This window comes from Callorhinus ursinus, unplaced genomic scaffold (assembly GCF_003265705.2).
Source record: "Callorhinus ursinus isolate GAN/ISIS: 27379988/994484 unplaced genomic scaffold, GSC_fseal_2.0 scaffold24, whole genome shotgun sequence".
In the NCBI taxonomy this organism is placed as follows: domain Eukaryota; kingdom Metazoa; phylum Chordata; class Mammalia; order Carnivora; family Otariidae; genus Callorhinus; species Callorhinus ursinus.
The window spans coordinates 2,511,976-2,532,362 of NW_027397086.1; the positions used below are offsets into that span (position 1 = coordinate 2,511,976).

Sequence of the window (20,387 nt, forward strand, 5' to 3'; positions counted from 1 at the left end):
TGTCTGCCTTGACCAATCTCTCTTCCACACTCCCAAAGCCCAGGTATTGAGTCTGACCTCACGCTGCTGCAAGAGCACCCTGTATCCTTTCCTTTTCTTTTCTTAGAGAGGGAGAGAGAATCTTAAGCAAACTCCATTGCCCAGCACTGAGCCCGACACAGGGCTTGATCTCACAATCCTGAGATCACGACCTGAGCCGAAATCAAAGAGTCGGACGCTTAACCGACTGAGCCACCCAGATGCCCCTGTATCGTTTTCTATACCACCCTGATCAATACTCTGGACAGGCAAGGCTAACCACATTCATTTTACATACTGACCACAGTTTTGGAGGCTGCCTAGGAAGGGTTTGAGGTTTACCAGGATGGACCAGCTAACAGTCCATGGCCCTGAGATGAGGCATAGCACGGATAAGGAAGATCCTCTCTTAATTTCCCAAAACTTTTCAGATACTTTTGGGGGTGAGGGGGGCCTCACAGAGCATTCTATGCAACGGGGCTGCAGCCACTGGTTTAAGGAAGATCCGCCCTATAAGGCTGGTATGACCAGGTGGCTCCTGATCAGGGGGCAGTGGTTTTCGAGTACTCATGCAGAGAGAGATCTGATCTATCCACTTAGGATCATCACTACATCAAATTGCTAAAGATGTTCTCTAAAGGCTCTAAGGAAAAACCCTCCCTGTGTCTTCTGAGCTTCTGGTGGCTGCTGGCAATCCTTGGATCTGCTTGGTGTGCAGATGCCTCACCCCAATCTCTGCTTCTGTCTTCCCATGGCCTTCTTCCTTCTTGTGTGTGTCTCTTCTTCTAAGGACACCGGCCATATTGCAAATAGGGCCCATCCTAATCCAGTATGATCTAATCTTCACTACTTACTTCTGCAAACACCCTATTTCCAAATAAGGCCACATTCTGCGGTTCCAGGTAGATACTAATTTTGGAGGGACACTAGTCAATGCAGTATATATATATATCTATATACAGACCGATAGATATAAATAGGTCCATCTTCCTAATCATTCACACTGAAGTATTTTAGGTCTTAATTACCCGGCCCATATATATATTCTCCTTCAACTAAAGAGGTGAAGGAAAAGAAAACCTACTAACTAGTCCAGACAATACTTTTTGACTCCAACTGTTTTTCTACTAGTTAAAAAAGTAGTAAACTACATATGAGGGTGCACTGGGGGAGACGGAAAAAGAACAAACAAAAATGTGTAACAGCAGCAGTGGAAGGGGCAGGGCCAGTAACAGTGGGGGAAAAAACCAAAACAATCACTAGAGCTTTCCAGGGCTGTTTTATTAAAAACTCTAGCGATCAAATATTTGATTCTTCTGCACTAGTATTCTCAGAAGAAAGCAAACTGGCATGTATGCCACCAACAGTAGTCACTTTTAAAAGGGCCTGTTATGTGCTTACACACACACATGCTGAAGACCAGATGCTTGATACATAGTTGTACTTAAAAGAGAAGAAACAGGGTGTCTGGGTGGCTCACTCAGTTAAGCGTTTGCCTTCAGCTCAGGTCATGATCCCAGAACCATGGGATTGAGCCCCGAGTCGGGCTCCCTGCTCAGTTGGGAGTCGGCTTGTCCCTCTGCCCCTCCCCCTGCTCGAGCTCGCTCTCTCTCTCTCTCCCGCTCATTCACTTTTTCTCTCTCTCAAACAAATAAATAAAATCTTTTAAAAAAAGAGAGAGAGAGAGAGAGAGAGAGATGAAACCCTGAAAGATCTGTGTAACGAACCATTTAAAGCAAACACTGAGGTTAGGCGTCTTTCCAGCTCAAATGGCCAGGTACTGGTGTTAAAATAACCTTCAAAGTGCTATAGACTACTCCACTTTGGTGCATAAAATGTAGGAAAAGGTATGAAAAATGAAGAAGACCCAGATCAACCCATATGTTCACATTATCCAAGCCCCAACAAAATGGAAACCTGCCGTCTTTTGGCCACACCAATTAACTAAAGAGCAGCATGTGCTCAAGCCAAACAACAATGCTTCACTCCATTGGTTTAATAAGAGGAAAAGGAGTTAATTCAGCTATGCTAATGGGTGATTACACAGGAACTGCCCTTCACGTCCTGCAAAATATGCCAGTTCGATAATCATATCCCCAAACTTAATCCTTCTACCATGAATGTGAGTAGGAGGGTGGGAACATACGTTTACAACCTGAGGATAAATACACATCTTGCTCCTACGTTCCCTTCCCAACTATGAAGTGACATTAACAGTATTATCTGATCTTCCTCCCACAGCCTGTTAGGTAGTGGAAGCAGCATCCACCTTCATAACCTCTGCCAGCAACCTAGATGCCACCCCCTCCTTCACCTCTACATCTGTCCATCATTTACCTTCTAAATAGCTAGTGGTCAGGGCACCCAGCTGACTCAGTCGGTAGAGCGTTTGACTCCTAATCTCGGGGTTGTGAGTTTGAGCCTCGTGTTGGGGGTAGAAATTACTTAAAAATCAAGTCTTAGAAAAAAAAATTGCTAGCGGTCTGTACCCTCCTCTCCCTCCTCTCCACAATGCCTTACTTTAGGCCCTAATCTTGCACCTAGACCCTGTCTATAACTGGCTCATCCCTTGCTTCCAGTCCTGCCCTCCTGATCAAGTGTCCACAGAAACCTATCTAAAATGTAAGCTCAGGGGCGCCTGGGTGGCTCAGTCGGTTAAGCATCTGACTCTTGATTTCAGCTCAGGTCACGATCTCAGGGTCATGAGACTGAGCCCCACGTTGGGCTCTGCACTGAGCGTGGAGCCTGCTTGGGATTCTCTCTCTCCCTCTCCCTCTGCCTCACCCCCGTCCCCTGCTCACACACTCTCTCTCTCAAAACAATAAAATAAAATAAAGAAAAGAAAATGTAAACTCAATCACTCCCAACCTAAAAAAACTTCAATGGCCTCCCTCTATGCATTTCTTCTCCTCTGCACTTCACTCTTTATACACCAACACCACAACAGTGGACTGTTTCTTGCCACCATGCTCATGAAGCTGTCCACTCTGACTAGACTATCTCTTTCCATATGCTTCTCATAGCTAATTCCTTTTCCCAACATGTAAACTCTTGAGGTTCAACTCAGATGCTACCTCTTACAGGAAATCTTCCCTGTCTTATGCTCTTAGAAAAGGTTCAGGATTCTGTGCTCCCACAGGCCTGCGGCATGACTGTTAAAGACACCATGCTATATCAAAACTACTTGTTTCTGGGGCACAAAGCACGTATCTGACAAAGAATTAGTATCTAGAATATAAAGAACTGTCAAAACGCAATAATAAAAAAGTCCAATTAGAAAACAGGCAAAAGAGGGGCATCTGGTTGGCTTAGTCGGTAGAGCATGTGACCCTTGATCTTGGGGTTGTGAGTTTGAGCCCCATGTTGGGGAGAGAGTTTACTCAGAAAACAAACAACAAAAAAACCCCAAAAACACAACTGGTTCTGTGCCTGTCGCATTTTTGCATTTCTAGTGCCTGGCACATAGTAGGCATTTAATAAATGTTGAATCAATGAACTACTATTTAGTTTGTTTTACTCAGTGCTATGTTTTATATAAATTATACCTAAGCCTTAGAACTATCCCGTGAGAGAACTACAGAGGAGGGAACTGAGGATCAGAGTAGCATGTGAACACCGATCTCTTGTGCTTTCTCTTCCACACACACTCTAACCACACACACACACACACCTCCCTGGCATGTTCTTATTTACTTTCCAGGTCTCAGCTTTAATGTGCCTTCTTCACAGAACTGTTCCCTTATGCCAAAAACCAAAGCAGGTTCTTCCTCACACAAAATAAAATCCACACATCTCACCATGGCCTCCAGGCTCATGTGTACCTCATCTTCCCCTCCTGTCTCCCACTCTACTCCTGACCACGCTGCTCCAGTCACACAGGCCTCCTGCTAGTTCTCAAGACAAATGAAAATGAAGACTGTCCTACTCAGGGCCTTTGTACCTCTTGTTTCCTTTGCCTGCAATTCTTCCCTTAGATCCTCAAATGCTTGGCTCATTCTTTAAGTTTCTGCTCAAATACCACGTCTTCAGAGACACCCTCCCAGGACCCCATAAAGAGTAGCTTCCAACTCCATTACTCTTTACCCTGATACTGCTTTATTTCCTTCTCGATTCATCCCAATCTTAGACTACTTGTGCGTTCACGTGTTTCAGAACTTAGGTCCATTATTACTAGAATGAAAGCTCCATGTGCATAAGGGCTCGGCCCTGTTCACTGACATAGCCTGTGTTTAGAGCAGTGCCTGCCCAGTATATAACAGACACCTGATGAGTATCTGTTGAATGAGTAAGAGAGTAGAAGACATATGCTGCAAAATCATCTAGTAAGTTTAAAATCACTCATTTTAGTCAATGAATACACACACACACACACACACACACAGGTTTTAAGTCAAAACAAAACATTTCAAGTATACACTTTTTTGGTACAACTTTCTGCTTTAATCTATCTTTTCGCCTAACACCTTCTGATCTAGATCCCACTGGTATAGAGGATGTCTTATGTGACTAGCCCAAAAGTTATACAGCATATCGTGGAAGTCAGGACTCCAACCAAGATCTGTCTATTCCAAAGTCATGCTGTTTCCTAAACTATATTAAACTGCTAGTATAGTTCTGATTTATGATTATGGTTCGTAATTTGTGGATAATTACCATAAAAGTACTCAACCCAAGAAATGTCCAAATTAAGCCAAAACACTCAAAGCTTTAGCAAGACACTCTCTTGCCATTGTCTCATACGCAGCAGCTACCTGAAAGCTACAATTATCAGTCATCAAAATACTTTGTATTTGAAAATACAAAAGTCCACAATGTAAAAACTATACTCAGACAACCTCTAACATAAAACTCAGATTATCCTTTTTTATCTCATTAGTAAGAATTTAAAAATGACTATTAAAATAACATCAGTGGGGTGCCTGGTTAGCTCAGTCGGTTGAGCATCTGACTCTTCATTTCAGCTCAAGTCATAATATCAGAGTTGTGAGACCGAGCCCTGCATGGGCTCCACGCTGGGCATAGAGACTACTTAAGATTCTCTCCTTCCCTCTCCCTTTACCACTTTCCAACCACTCATGCACACTCTCCCTCTCTCTCTCTCTCGCTCAAAAAAAAAAAAAAAAAAAAAAGAATAACATCAGTGATCATTTAAATACACCATTTATTCAAAGTTAGGAGTCAGAAAATAAATGCTTAGTAAATAAATGAATGGAAACCACCCATCATCCAGAAAAAGCTAAATTATATTCCATATTTTAAGTTTACAAAGTGGAGAAGTATTAAAATACTTGAGAAAAATTCCCATCAACAGAGGGAAGTCTAGGGATGCTCAGTCAGTTAAGCATCTGCCTTCGGCTCAGGTCATGATCCCAGTATCCTGGGATCAAGTCCCACATCGGGCTCCCTGCTCAGCGGGAAGCCTGCTTCTCCCTCTCCCTCTGCTGCTCCCCCTGCTTGTGCACTCTCTTTCTCTCTCTCTCTCTCACAAATAAATAAAATCTTAAAAAAAAAAAAAAAAGAGGGAAATCTATACTACACTCAGAATATGGAGGACCATATCTGTTTCCTTGCTGGTCTGAAGCCTCCGTGCCTGGATGGCATGTGGGTAGGGATCATGACTAATACAAGCAATCTATGTTTCCTGAGCATATGAATGCCTAAGGAATAATACTTGTTTACATTTTATACACTTTTCCTTTGTCTCATGTGCCATATTTGAGAACTATAACAAGATCTACTATATGACAAGACACACAATTTAATCAAGACAGTCCTATGTTTTGACACCAAACAGCACAATTAAAGATCAAATACCTAACTGCTGTGGTCTGAATGCTTGTGTTGCCCCAAAATCCATATGTTGAAATCCTAGTCCCCAAAGATGATGATATAGGGTCTTTGGGAGGTACTTATGTCATGAGGCTGAGTCTTCATGAATGGGATTAGTGTTCTTGTAAGAGAGACCCCACAGAGATCCCTCACCCCTTCCGCCATAAAGGTACAGCAAGTAGACACCAGCTATGAACCAGGAAGAGGGCCCTCAACAAAGCAAGCACCTTATTCTTGGAATTCTCAGCCTCTAGAAGTGTGAGAAGTAAATTTATGTTGTTTATAAGCTACCCAATCCATGGTATTCTGTTATAGCAACTTGGAAAGACTGAAGACACTAATGAACACAGAAATGTAAGCACTGGACATCAACAGGGCAAACATGACAAAAAGAAAGACAATCAGACACTACATCTCCCAGTGGAAGAACACAGCACTAACTGAAGTGGTCTTGCCAAAAGAATCAATCCTGATCATGATCAAGCCTCTAGATCCAATTAACTCAAAGGACAGATGAACATATTAAACTAGAAAACACATGTCCACACAAAGACACGCATGTGAATGTTTGTAGCAGCATTATTCACAATGGCCAAAAAAACCCCGGAAAAAAAACCCCAAATGTTATCAATTGGCAAATCAAGAAGAAAAAAACGTGGTCTATCCATACAATGGAATAGTATTTAGCCATAAAAAAGGGAATGAAGGGCGCCTGGGTGGCTCAGTGGTTAAGCATCTGCCTTCAGCTCAGGTCATGATCCCAGGGTCCTGGGATCGAGCCCTGCATCAGGCTCTCTGCTCTGCGGGAGGCCTGTTTCTCTCTTTCCTACTCCCCCTGCTTGTGTTCCCTCTCTTGCTATGTATCTCTCTGTCAAATAAATAAATAAAATCTTAAAAAAAAAAAGGAATGAATTACTAATACATGGTACACATGGATGAACCTCAAAAATTTAAGTAAAAGCTACAGACACAAAGGACCACATATCGTGTGATTCCATTTACATGAAATGTCCAGAAAGCGCAAATCTATAGAGTCAGAAAAGAGATTAGAGGTTGCCTGGGGCTGGGGGTGGGAATGGGAATGAACTGCAACCAGCACACGGGATCTTTTGGTGGTGATGAAAAATGTTCTATGGCTGGACTGTGGTGATAGTTGCACAACTCAACAAATTTACTAACAATCACTGAACTGTAAATTTAAAATGGGTGAATTTCATGAAATGTAAACTGTAGGGGCGTCTGGGTGGCTCAGATGGTTAAGCGTCCACCTTTGGCTCAGGTCATGATCCCAGGGTCCTGGGATCGAGTGCCACATTGGGATCCCTGCTAGGCAGGGAGCCTGCTTCTCCCTCTGCCTCTCTCTCTCTCTCTCTCTCTCTCTCTCTGACTCTCATGAATAAATAAATAAAACATAAAAAAAGAAATGTAAACTGTACCTCAATAAGGTAATTTTATAAAAGTATGGCACCTAGAGAAAGAGAAGGAATTTGAGGCACCTGGGTGGCTCAGTCAGTTAAGTGTCTGACTCTTGATCTCAAGGGTCGTGAGTTCAAGCCCTGTGCTGGGCTTTATGCTGGGCATGGGGCCTACTTAAAAAAAAAAAAAAAAAAGAAAAGAAGGAATTTGAGAAGATTGGGAAAACCAGATGAATGATGAAAAGTATAGTATGAGGGACTGGCTCAGTCAGTGGAGCATGTGATTCTTGATCTTGGGGTCATGAGTTCAAGGTCCACGTCACACAAAGAGATTACTTAAAAGAAAGAAAGAAAAGTGTAGTATGGGACAAGAAATGTGAATAAAAAATGAAAAGACTCATTTCTAATTAAAAAAAATAAGAATGTGAAGAGAGAAGTAATATATGTGGGGATGGGGCAGAATTAGCCACTGGTCCATAATGGTTATTCAGGCTCGGTGACAGGTACACAGGAGTTCTATCTGTCTACTATTGATATCTGTTTGAAATTCTCCATGATAAAAATTTTTTAAACAGATCAATGCATATTTATGGTACCCAGTAACTTCTTCATGTTACTTCTGCCAGTCTAGGTCTATAACCTGATCAAGTCTCCCATTTCTCCCAGTCCCAAGCAAAACAAGACAATCTAATGTTGCTGCTCTGATAGGCTCCCTTCAGGTGACTTCTGTTTCCTGGGGGAAGAAGTCAGAATATTTACTTAAAGAGAAAAGAAACCACTACAGTATTATTATGGAATGACCACTACAATACTTATGAAACATGTACATGGATGAAAAACATTAAGTAATTTAGCACAACAGGAAGAAATCAATTACCAGAATTACACCAATTCAGTTTGCTTCTACCACTGAGGTCAGTATATGTTTTCATCTCTACCAACACTGTATTTACCCAGTGATGCTGACCACGTGCCATTTTAATTCTAGAAATATACAAAGGGCACTGGATTGGGAGCCAAGAGACATGGTCCAGTGTGTCCTGTTACTAGCTTTGTCTCTAATTAATAATCTATATGAATTCAGTTACACTACTTAATCTAAGGATCCTAACCTGTAAAATGAAAGCATTCTGAAGATCCAGAGTTCTTGAGTTGGAGTCATAAGCCTGGTCTATGGATAAACTTCAGCAAGATTAAAAAGTCCCAGAAATTCCCCAAAAATGTTTTGTCTACATTCCTACCTGCACTTCTCTGGGGAGAGGTTCTATAGATTTCAACAGATTCTCAAAAGGAGTCAAGACTCACCTATCTCCCTGCACTTAAGAACCATTTTAATCAGGATACTTTTTACTTACAAACAACAAAAGCTGAAGACCAAAAGTTGGTGCATGGGTCTGGCCAGGCTTTTTAACCAACTCAGCCACCCAGGCGCCCTGGCCAGGCTTTTTAAACTGCATTCTATATTCTTTAAACTTACCTTCACAAAATACAATGCTTCATGGTTTGTTAAAGCAATGTGTTTTATTTTTATTTTTTTTAAAGATTTTATTTATTCATTTGACAGACAGAGAGAGAGCACAAGCAGAGGGAGCAGCAGACAGAGGGAGAGGGAGAAGCAGGCCCCCTGCTGAGCACGTAGCCCGATGCGGGGCTCGATCCCGGGACCCTGAGATCATGATCTGAGCCGAAGGCAGACGCTTAACAACTGAGCCATCCCAGGCGTCCCTAATGCAATGTGTTTTAATAAGACAAACTTCCTATAATCCTACAACTTCTTAGAAAACTGTACATTATGAAAAACATGTACAAGGCTTTGGGTCATAACGACTTATTTTTCTACTCCCCAAATATATTAACCTGCTGAACCGCCTGGAGGTACGTTTTAGCCTTAGACGACTGTTAGCTGTGAGTTAGAAAGTAAGATCCCAGGGATCATTCTAGGCCTAACGTAAATCTCTTCCCTAGACAGACAACGACAGGAGTGAGGGAGAAATGGGTAGGCTCTCTAATTAGAAACACATTTTTAATGCTGGTTTTAAATTCTCAGTTGTGTATTTCAAGCAAGATTTGAAATTCCTTTAAAAAAAAAAAAGTGAAATTCCTCCTGGAGATTCCCGCTTTCATCAGTCCAGACCGCGCCCTAAGCCGAACCGGGAAACTGAGGCTAAGGTTTCGCGTACCTTCAAGGGGCACAAGAGGATGAAGAGTGGACACCGCGGACAAGCTAAGCCGGGGATAAAAGTGAGAGGTGCGAAGGGAGGGGGAAAAGCGGGTCGCTATCTGCTAGGAACCCAGGGAAGCCAGCAGGGACTGCAAGCGCGGCCTCCAGAATCCCCGAGGTTAACGCCTCAGTTCAGCCCCTTCCCCTCTGAGGCTCAGTTCGAATCTTCCTGCCCCTTCCAGACGGCCTGAGTCGGACCCCCGTCATCTCCACAGTTCCCAACAGACCCCTCTAAGAGAGAGACCGCGCCGGGGGAAAGGAGGGGTGCGGGCAACCGCTCAGAGACCCCCCACCGTGGGCCAAACTTGCCCCCAGCCCAAGAGAGAGGCCTCGGCCTCCGCCCCCCGCCCGGCCCTGCCGGGTCCTGCCCGGCCCTGGCCGGCCTTACCTTGAGTGCCAGGTGGTGGACACGGCCCAGGCCGGGCTGGGCCAGCAGCTGCAGCAGCCCTAGCAGTGGGAGCAGCTGGAGGCCGGCGGCCAGCGGAGCACAGCGGGAGCCCGAGGGGGCAACTGGCGCCGGGACGGCCATGTTTGTTCCAGCATCACCAGCGGCTTCCTCTCCCGCCCACTTCCGGGGGCAAAGGGCTGCGGCTCCCGGAAGATCCTGGAAGAGTAGGTCTGCGGCCGGCAGCCCGGAGCCTGCGGGCCGTTTCCTGGGGCGTGCGGCCGGGGAAGTGGCCGAGGGACCGAAAGTGGCCACCTTGGGGCCGTTCAGTTTGGTCTCCCCTGTGCAGACTTTCGGTTTAGCCGGAAGAGGTGGAGCCCCCCCCCCGAGGAGGGGGGAAGTTTGAGAAATTTGTGGCGGTTGCCATGGCAACAGTCCCGGGGCAGGACACTTCTCCCCCTCCACCCGCGCGGGGCCTCACGTCAGCCGCACGGAGTTTTGCAAGCGACCGCAGGGGGATCCGGGTTCTCTGCGGGTGGGAAGTCTTACACTGTGGCTACAGCACCGTGCCCGACTGATGAAGTGGACTGGTTTCGAGCGGCGTTGAGTCGGTGGAAAATAAGAGTTCCTGGCTTGTCAACCCTTGGTTGTGTTGGGGCACCTCACACTAAAATTTCAGACGAAATGGTTGCAGTAATACGATTTGTTGAGCCCTTAACTGGTACCTAGGCCTTTTGTGTGCATTATTGCATTTGATCCTTGGAACAATCTGGTGAGGTAGGAGGTAGGTATGATCGTTATCCCCACTTTACAGGTAAGCAAACTGAGGCTCTGAGAAATTAAGTCATTTGTTCCAGGTTGGCAATCAAAAGGAAATCCTTAAATACTGTGTTATGTTGCCTCATGCTATTTCGTGTGACCTCGAGAGTCTGAGTCTCAACGTTTTTCTCTTAATTCCTTGTGGAAACTTTCTTTGCTTCTAATCTGTGGGATTTATAGGGAGATTTTCAATAGCGAATTCAGTAGTTGGTTCCCTTTACTCACCATTTTGTCAAGAAGTTATAGAACATGCTTATGAAAATTGCCAATAGGCTAGCCAAGTTTAGTTTTTAGATGGTTTTAGCTTGCCACACAAGTAATGGATGCTCTTTGTGTGAAATCATTTAAGTAAAAGAGAAAAACCACTAGTGTATTTTATGACAGAATATGATTCTTGAAGTTTTAATTGGAACTAGGAACTGAAATGAACATATCTTAATATTTAATATATTTTAAAGTCCCTAACGGGCTGCACTCAGGTTAAAAAAGAAAAAAAATCAGTTGGGAAAATACAGAATGGGGGAAGGAGGGATGAGAGGGTTGGGGAACTAGATTTTTTAAATGTGTGCAATTTTGGTAAAATCATGAATCTGAATTCCTCCCTTATAAATAACCGGTACAAATTCTGTCACACCCTCTGTAAGGACGAAAGTAGGGCACTAAGGTGGAGCCAGGAAGATAGAGGCACTGTTTACTAGGTGAAGCATATCTCTTCCTACTCCAACCTCTGATCTTTGGCCATCTATTACAAATATGTAATCTTACATCTTTGAACAGAATTTTTATCTGATCTTACTACCCCATTTTACAGATAAACTGAGAACGAGAAACTATTATTTTAAGAATCCACAAAGGGAGATGATAGTGGTTAAATTTAGTTATTGAGTGATTAAATTTGCCAACTATTCTGCTCGGTACTGTATATATACGTTATCTCATTTAATGTCACAAAAACCTTACAAGGTATATATTTTTATTCCTTTTTTTAAAGGATGAGACTGGGTTGATTACTTTAGTCAAAGGCCTCTGCTCATTTATAAAGGACCCAGATGGAACGCTCATTCAGGCCCCAACCACAAAGCCCAGTACTTCATCTCTGTCCTGCATTGTTGTAAAAAATCATTTGCATATTAGGCTGGAAGAGTCCTTAGGTAATCAACAGATCCATCTATCTGTTTGCCAAATTTAAAAACAAATCCAAGGAACTCATTTGACTTGCTCAAGATCATACAACTGCTGCAAGTATCTTTAGAACCAGGACTACAACCTCCTCTGCTTCAGACCTGGGTCTGTGCATCTTGCACTATACCATACATGGTTTTCTAATTCTTACCATTTTTAATCTTTCAAAAAATTAAAAGCCCAGAATATAAGTAACTGATGTGTTATCAAATGAAATGCTAGAAGGGGCGCCTGGGTGGCTCAGTCAGTGAAACCTTTGCCTTTGGCTCAGGTCATGGTCCTGGGGTCCTGGGATCAAGCCCCGCATCGATCGGGCTCCCTGCTCAGCGTGGGGTCTGCTTCTCCCTCTCCCACTTCCTCTGCTTGTGTTCCCTCTCTCGGTGTGTCTCTCTCTGTCAAATAAATAAATAAAATCTGAAAAAAAAATGCTAGAAAAATTTTCAGAAGGCACTTTAAAATTATCAGCAAAATGAGAGAACATAGTAGGAACATAAAATAAGTGATACTTTCTTTTTGGAATCGAGATTTCAGAGACAGTTAACTGATTCTCACTTCACTGTGAAACTAGTTCAAAGAAAAGGTGATTTTTAATTGCAGTTTCATTTTTAAAGGCAGACTGCAATGCTTTGGAGTATTTCTCTTGTTTACTTTTTAAAGCAAGGTCCTGTTTTTGAGACTCTGGTTTTCAATTTGAATATATTAATAAGCTTCTAAAAATGGAATGATGAGGAAAAGTCTTAATTTCATTAAGTGATACGATACTCATGAAACATTTAAATAGTTTATAAAATAGAAAGCTTTTGTCTTTTAGTTTCTGGGAAACAATTTTACAAGAGCTTAAAGTTGGTTTCTTATTCTTTGCTTCTTTTCCCTTGGGAATTATGTGACCTTCACAGGGTCACATACCAACGGTATCTGTCCAGAAGTTTATAAGGAATAGCTTCCTTCAGGTATTTGAGCGCTATATTGTGCCAACCATTAATTTGAAATTGAGAGAATTAAGAAAGGGAACGCTAATTACAAAGACTTAAAGTGAAGTGTTTTTTAGAGTTAACTTTTCAAATTCAGTGAAAACTATCTTGGCAATTATATTTAGGCACATAATTTCAGAGTTTCAAGAAAAGCTTATTTGCATAATCATGATGCTGTAACTGGAAACAGACACGTTGAGTAACAGAACAAGTTATGCCTGCTTCTCCCTGGCACCATTTTCAAAGGGACATTAAACTTGAAGGTATCGACTGAAAAAGCCTGGAGGAGCTAGAAAGAAGACTCATCTCCTAAACCTGACTTTTAACCTTGCTCTCTTAGTCAAGTCTTTTATTTTTCCATTTCCTCTCACTTTGCAAGATCCACTAAAGTTTGCCACTAGTAGCTGAATTTATAGTTTGAAACTAGTACTATTTTTTTTTAAGATTTTTATTTATTTATTCATGAGAGAGAGAGAGAGAAGCAGAGGGAGAAGCAGGCTCCCAAGGAGCAGGGAGCCCGATGCGGGACTCGATCCCAGGACCCTGGGATCATGACCTGAGCCGAAGGCAGACGCTCAACCATCTGAGCCACCCAGGCGCCCTGAACCTAATACTATTAATAATATTTGGTATCAGTTTAGGAATTTCCAGAAACCTTACAGAAATTAGTGGGTTAATATTTGCTGTTTGTAACAAGGTATGATTACCATTTGTTTTTATCGAAAGAGTTGACAGTTCAGATCAAAAACCTCTAGAAACACAATGTGAAGAACCAGAGGTGAAATTGGCGACTGGCCACACATTCAGAAGTCAAATGTCACTTTCATTCTTTGACTTGAAATGTCATTTCTTGGGGCATGGGGAAAGCCCATCGAGTCTTCTTGCAGAGAGTCATCTTGGAAAAACGAGGCCCTGGCATGTCTTAAATCCCATGAGTTGGAGAAAGACATCAAGTTCACTTCCCCTCAACTTGGTGGCACAGCGTGTAACTTGCTCAGCCACAGGACAGCTGGTTTTTCCTGATTTCATGCACATCTTCATAGACCTTCAGGGGAATTCCACAATCAGGTACAAAAATCGGTTGCAGTTTTAAGATTCTACTCACCATAGACTTGCTACTTTTATCCCACTCCAACTTTTTTCCACTTGACTGCTTTCTTGGGTCCTTAGTGAGAAGTCTGAATGCTAAACAAATGGAGAATTTTAAACTAGAAACTAATGGAAGCTATTTTAAAGGAAAAAAATCCCGAGAGGTTCATTATGAATAGTACTTCAGCAGTAGACAACCCATCGGTTAGTTGTAGTTCAGGCAAGCCGCTTTGCCACATCAGAAGTGCGTCGAGGATTGTGTTCCTTCGCACAGTAAGTAAAAATCCTCCAGAAAACAAGAGGAAAGGAAGAGGAACAATATTGGTGCCCTTAAGTGCTAAGCATTTTACACATATTCTTTAATCTTCAAAGTGCAACTACAAATCTTTGAGGTAGGTAGCATTATTTCCATTTTTTCAGAGCTCTCCAGCTTTCTGTGCTATCACCAAAGCCAGTGTGCACCCCTCCAGCTTCCTCTTTCAGCCTCAGAACAACCCACGAGGTCCCTGTTTGACCAATAAGGAGACAGAAGCTCAGTTTAAGTTAACTTGCAAAGGTCACACACACATCTAATAAGTAGTGGGATGCTAAAATACCGATTTAACAATTACCAAACCTATCTCCTGTGAAAAAGATAAGGTAGATAGAGATATCTATACATTAGAGATCCTGAATGAGATGTTTATTACTTGCTAGCAGCATTAGAATTGTCAAAAAGCCCTGGTAGAATTCTTGGCCTCTAACTACATAGTGACCTGTATAGGGTCTCTAATAATGTCCACGTGATCAGACTTTTTGGTGAAAATTTATATAGTCAGGGCGCTTGGGTGGCTCAGTTGGTTAAGCGACTGCCTTCAGCTCAGGTCATGATCTCAGGGTCCTGGGATCGGGCCCCGCATCGGGCTCCCTGCTCGGCGGGAAGCCTGCTTCTCCCTCTGACCCTCCCCCTGCTTGTGTTCCCTCTCTCGCTGTCTCTCTCTCTCTGTCAATTAAATAAATAAATAAAATCTAAAAAAAAAAAAATTTATATAGTCACCCACCGAGATCAGAACTTTGTAAATCAGTGTTCTTCAAATGTTCCTGAGAGGCGAATCAGGTGTGCTTAACCTCGATTGACCCTCTATGTAATTCAAACACTTGTGTAGAGAGGGCTTAGAATACCCCCTGTGATAATTGATTCCTAAGTAGGTCACAGTAATTTGTTAATAGTGAGAATTCTTTATCTTAGAATTATTCCCTCACCATAAGAGAAACGGAAGTAGATTTAGTTCTTCCTAGAAAATAATGTGTTGTATTTTATCTTTTTTTTCCCCCTGCTGGCTTCTCTTTATCCTGTGTTTGTTTCCATTGCCTTGAGATCAGTGGTGCCTTTTTCCTTTTTTTTGAGGACTCTGACTTTTTCAAACCCTTTCCAGATACCACCCAAACTTAATGAAGTTAAAGATATTTGCAGTGTGGTCTAGTTAACCTGGTTCCATATAGTTCTGCTATTGTGGCTTCTAATGGGTTCCTATAACTATTTCCTGCTTACTCACCTTAAAAGGTTTCACTGTCATGTGGTCTTTTTTTCTTCTGCTGTCCCTTCCTCCTCTTTCCCTTCTTTAGAACGGGTTGTTTTTCCTCCTGATTAGCATATTTTCACAAGTGGTCACTCTGTTTTTGAGAAGTCTCCAAGAATTCAGTCAAGATTAGATCATTGTATTTGACTGAAAAAATATTTAAGCGTTGGCAGGAAGGAAAATTGAGTTGATTACTGAGCAAGGTCTTGTAAGCTAACCTGCATTTCACTTACCATTTCCAAATAGCAGACTAAATTGTGATGCATTGTTTGAAATTCTGAGCCCTCCAACTCACTCTGGCTATTAATCTGCTTTGGGAGTAAGTGGCTGGCCGTCCTGATTGTTATATATCCAGCAGGCTCTGGACTAAAAGAGTTCTCAGATCCGGTAACAGTGAGAGCAAAATATTTAAACACACACACTAAAAACAAATGAGTAGGGGGAACTTGTAACTGAAAAAAGACAGACCAAAACAGTCTTGACGGTTTAAATTTATTGTTAACTGTGTCCAACAAAGGAAGTAGACTTGTAGGTTTATCTGCAAGGGTTTTCAGCTGCACCCTTTCATGGAGAATGATAAACTTGTGGAGGCTGGTGGTGGTGGGGTGGTAGGTATTGGAGAGATGCATCATTGTGCAATATTTCTAAAATGGGGCCCATTTTAGTTCAGTTACTCAGAAAAGCCAGTAGTAGTAAATAAGAGAGAAAGAAAAGTTGGGGAGAAAGGACCCAATGATTCAGAAGAAAGTTGGAACTCCACAAAAGTTCAACATATCTTCTTGGAAATACTTGTGTAGACCTTTGGAACACAGAGAAAGAAAGGGGGAGTATCTACTTAAAAATCAATTCTTGGGGGGGCGCCTGGGTGGCTCAGTTGGTTACACCTCTGCCTTCAGCTCAGGTTATGGTCCTGGGGTGCTGGGATCGAGCCCCATATCGGGCTCCCTGCTCGTGCAGGAAGCCTGCTTCTCCCTCTGCCTGCCGCTCCCCCTGCTTGTGCTCTTTCCCTCTCTCTCTCTCTCTCTCTCTCTCTCTCGCGCGCGCGCGCGCTCTCTCTCTCTGTGTGTCAAATAAATAAATAGAATCTTTAAAAAAAAATCAGTTCTTGGGGTGCCTGGCTGGGGCAGAGCTTGTGACTCTTGATCTCAGGATTGTAAGTTCGAGCCCCACCTTGGGTGTAGAGATTACTTAAAAATAAAATCTTAAAAAAAAAAAAAAAAAGTCTGCTCTCAGTTTCCCAACCATGGGCCGAGTAACAGGTGCTCATCTCCTGATCCTCACCAGCACAGGGTAAGATGGATAGTTCTCACCTCCATGTGGCAGGCCAGGGGCTCTGAGCTTCTAGAGAGGTGGAGTCACTGTCTGAGGCCACCCACCTAGTACATGCGGGAGGCTGGATTGGAATCCAACTCGTTATCTGTGGACCCAGCGTTTTTGCCGCTAAGCGGCAACGGGATTTCACGTCTGAGCGTTTCATGGCCGAACAAGTTGAGAACCACTGGTTTCAGAGACTGAAAATCACAGGTTGTATGCCCCTGGATTCCTTCCCCAGCCGCTCAGAGCTGCTTGGTCGCTCTTGGCTCGACGTTCCCATCTGTATCCTCACCGAACCAGGCCCCACTCCCATCGCGCAAGTCTGCAGGGCACCTCGGGCCTCCGCGGCTGCTAGGCGGTAGGGAAAGAGCATCCCGAGCGAACTCCGGTCGGCTCGAATGGCTGCCAAGGAAAAGTATTGTCCTTAAGTCCAAACTGATGCTTGGAGAGGTGGAGCAAACTCAGGCCTCGGTAGAGCACTGGTAATAACAGGGGCCGGCTTCGTTCAAAGGCGAGAGGTTGTTCTAAGAGCAGAGAGTGTGGTCGCTAATAATAAAGAAGTCGGTGGGGAGAGTTCTCCCGGTTCCCGGTCCCGGCCGCCCTCCCGCCTCCCTCTGCGTCCTTCAGGGCCCCCGGGCGGCGCGGGCCAGCCGGAGGGCGTCCAGGAGGAGGGTGGGCCGGGGGCGGGGGCGGGGGCGGGGCGCGCGCGTGCGCGAGCTGTCAGGCCAGCCCCGCCCCCGGCGCGGCCCCGCCCCCTCCCTCGCTTCCCCCTCCTCTCGCTCTCCGGGTGTGGGGCGGGCTGGCGGGCGCTGCGGCGACCGCGGCGGCTGCTTCCTCGGGCCATTTTGCTGAGGAGCGACGGGGAGGAGGAACTGCTGAGGAGACCCAAGGCGAGGAGCGGCGAGCCGGAGGAGGCGGCGGCCGCGCGCGCACCGGGCTTTCCTCGATTGCGGGGATCTCAAGGGGCGAAGGGATCGCCGGGGAGGAGGACCGGAGAGCCGCGCCTGTCGCGCGGCGCGCCCCTTCCCGCCCCCTGCACCATGAGCTGGGGCACCGAGCTCTGGGTGAGTGAGGGGCCGGGCCTGCCGGGCCGGGGGAGTGGGGGGGAAGGTGCCTGGCGCGCCTGGGCAGGGGGCGCCGGCCGGGCTGCCTCGGTGGAGGCGATGGCGCGCTGGTAGGGGTCCCCGCGGCCTGCGGAGGAGACGCGGGGCTGGGTGCCCCTCGTCGGCCTCGGCCGGAGCAAGAGGTGCAAGCCAGATTCGCCCTTTCGAGACGAGGGGAGCTGGTGTGGGAAGGAGGAGGGGGACGGATCCGGTCCCCCCGGCGGCCTGAGGAGGGGGCGCAGATCTGGGGCTCCTCGGCGGCCTGAGCTGGGGGCGCGGATCTGCGTCCCCCCCGGCGGCCTGAGCAGGGGGTGCCGATCTGAGTCCCCCCCCACCGGCAGTCTGAGCAGGGGGTGCCGATCTGGGTTCCCCGGCGGCCCGGGTATGGGGCACGGACCCGTGTCCCCCCACGCCGGTGCTTGGGTGGGGGTCCGGGCTCCCCCCCACGGCGGTCTGGGCAGGAGGTGCGGATCTGAGTCCCGCTGCGGACTGAGGAGGGGGCGCGGATCTGGGTCCCCCGGGCGGCCTGGGCAGGGGGCACGGGCCGGCCTCCCTCTCCCCGGCGCCCCGAGACCAGTGTGGTGTGTGGAAAGAGCAACCTTAATCCCTCGGGGCGAGTAACCGACGCGCGGCTGACCAGCTTCGAGGGGGGCGTGGAGGCCCTCAGATTTTCCGGGCTGCGTTATTTGTTCGGGCGCCCCAGCCGCGAGTGCCTAGGGCTGTTCTTTCGGTGGAGGTGCGGACCGATCTGGCGCTCCTCTCGGGGGCGGGGCGGCCTCGGCCGGGCCGGGTCTCAGGTTTTGGGTTTTGGGGTACAGGGGCGAGAAGTGGTGTCTTGCCTCTAGAGGCGAGGACTTTTGACCTGTGGCGGCGCGAGGCGCACTTTTAGTTCTAAAGGAGCAGCTCAGATCCTGGATTTGCGGTGGAGACTGCGGCGTTTGGCCTGGAAGGGAAAGTAATCCGAGTTAGAGGGAGATCTTGTGTGACCACGTTCAGAAGGAGGCATTCGCGGGAGAAATAATTCTTTAACTGCTCAGAGGAAACAGCTTTAAATGGGGAAGGTTGGCGGCGAGGGGAGCCGTCTGAGATCCTCCACCTAGGGCTGCGGATGGGTAAACAGGCAGCGCTGTGTCTGAAACCTCTTGCTGGAAGCTCTCTCCCCGGAGCCGGGCGACCAGGGGATGCCGAGGCAGTGCACAAGCCATCCCTGGGGAGGAGAGGCTGTGGCTGGTGGCATGGGGCTTGTTTCTCTGCCTTTCGCTGGATTCCCCGGGAAATCACTGGGCAAGGGATAGGCAGTGCAGTGCCGGGGGCGGGGGGGGGGGGGGGGGGGGGGAGGAGTGGATGAAATCTCAAATCATTGCACTGAAATGTTCTCAAGATGAGCCATTTCCCATGATGAACTCGGGAAGTGCCTCCTTTCGGAATTCCATTTGTAAAGGGTGTGGAGGAGAAAGTGTGGGGTGGTGGTTGCTGTCTGAGCTGAGGCCAAGAAATCTCACGTCAAAATAAAACAAGGTTAGAGAAGCGATAGAAACAGCGCATCCTCCCTTAATCTTTTTTTTTTTTTTTTGGCTTTAATTGTTTTTACATAACCGTTTCTTAGGCTCAGAAACAGCTACTGTCTTTGACACCAAAATCCTGAAGGCAAATAGCTCCCTTAAATTACAGTGATTGATTTTATAAACATCCTCTGTCTAAAGGGACTCAAGATTTCAGCTGAGGTTTACAAACACAGATTTTAAAATAACTGAGGGTTTTAAATATTTGTACCTACCTCCTTAAGCAAAATCTATCATTTTAAATGCAGTGTGTTTTTCCTCTTCCATTCGTTGGCTCTTTTTTAGCTTATCTGGGGTGGGCGAACAAATCAGAAGTAAATTTTGTCAAGATAAGAGAAATCCTGGCACAATTTCTTTTTGCTTGTTCAAACAAGAGAAAGGGATTGTGGAGGAAAAAATACAATATTTTTTAAGCGCAATAGGCGGGGTCCAAGGAACTGAACACAAGGTGGACATTTCAGTGATGTTAGTGAATGGCATAAGAGGTGATCAGGAAAGAGAAGGTAACTTTGAGAAGAAAATGGTAGAATAGCTCCAATCACCTGCATGCATTATTCTGTACACTTCTTTTAGGGGGTGGAAGGGTGGGAGGGAAAGCAAAGACAATGTTGTTGAAAATAAATAGGAACTGGAATATCTATGATATATGATAGGAAGTCTTGATATGGTTCAAAATAAATTGGGGTGGGGATGTTGGCAAAACAGGAGTGGCCACGAGTTGGTAATTCTTGAAGCTAGGTGATCGGCATAACAGGGCTCATGATGCCCTTCTTTCTACTGTATATGCTTGGAATTTTTTACAATAAAAGTAAGTGGAAAAGATTTTTAAGGAGGGGTGTGTGTACTACTTGAAAATTTTTTTAACTTGGTAAGTTTCCAAGAAAAAACAGGTCAGTTAGAGTTTTATATACACAAATATA

General features: G+C 45.5%; 2 protein-coding genes across 13 annotated transcripts in view; one reads left to right on the top strand and one right to left on the bottom strand.

Moving 5' to 3' along the window:
- GPR107 (G protein-coupled receptor 107) overlaps nt 1–10,436 on the bottom strand; it is a 74,904-nt gene extending 64,468 nt beyond the window's left edge. The window contains exon 1 of the mRNA XM_025888618.2: nt 9,872–10,436. Within this exon, the coding sequence (XP_025744403.1) occupies nt 9,872–10,012 (141 nt within the window). The 5' untranslated portion in view covers nt 10,013–10,436. The remainder of the gene's footprint in view (nt 1–9,871) is intronic.
- Nucleotides 10,437–17,592: 7,156 nt separating this feature from the next.
- The window catches only part of FNBP1 (formin binding protein 1), a 137,023-nt gene continuing 134,228 nt past the window's right edge, over nt 17,593–20,387 (top strand). For 9 of the 12 annotated variants that reach the window (XM_073905610.1, XM_073905611.1, XM_073905612.1 and 6 more), the window contains exon 1: nt 17,710–17,866. In XM_073905610.1, the coding sequence (XP_073761711.1) occupies nt 17,843–17,866 (24 nt within the window). In that variant the 5' untranslated portion in view covers nt 17,710–17,842. Of the gene's footprint in view, nt 17,867–20,387 lie in introns of all 12 variants that reach the window. The other 3 variants (XM_073905618.1, XM_073905619.1, XM_073905617.1) reach the window with 3 other exon arrangements.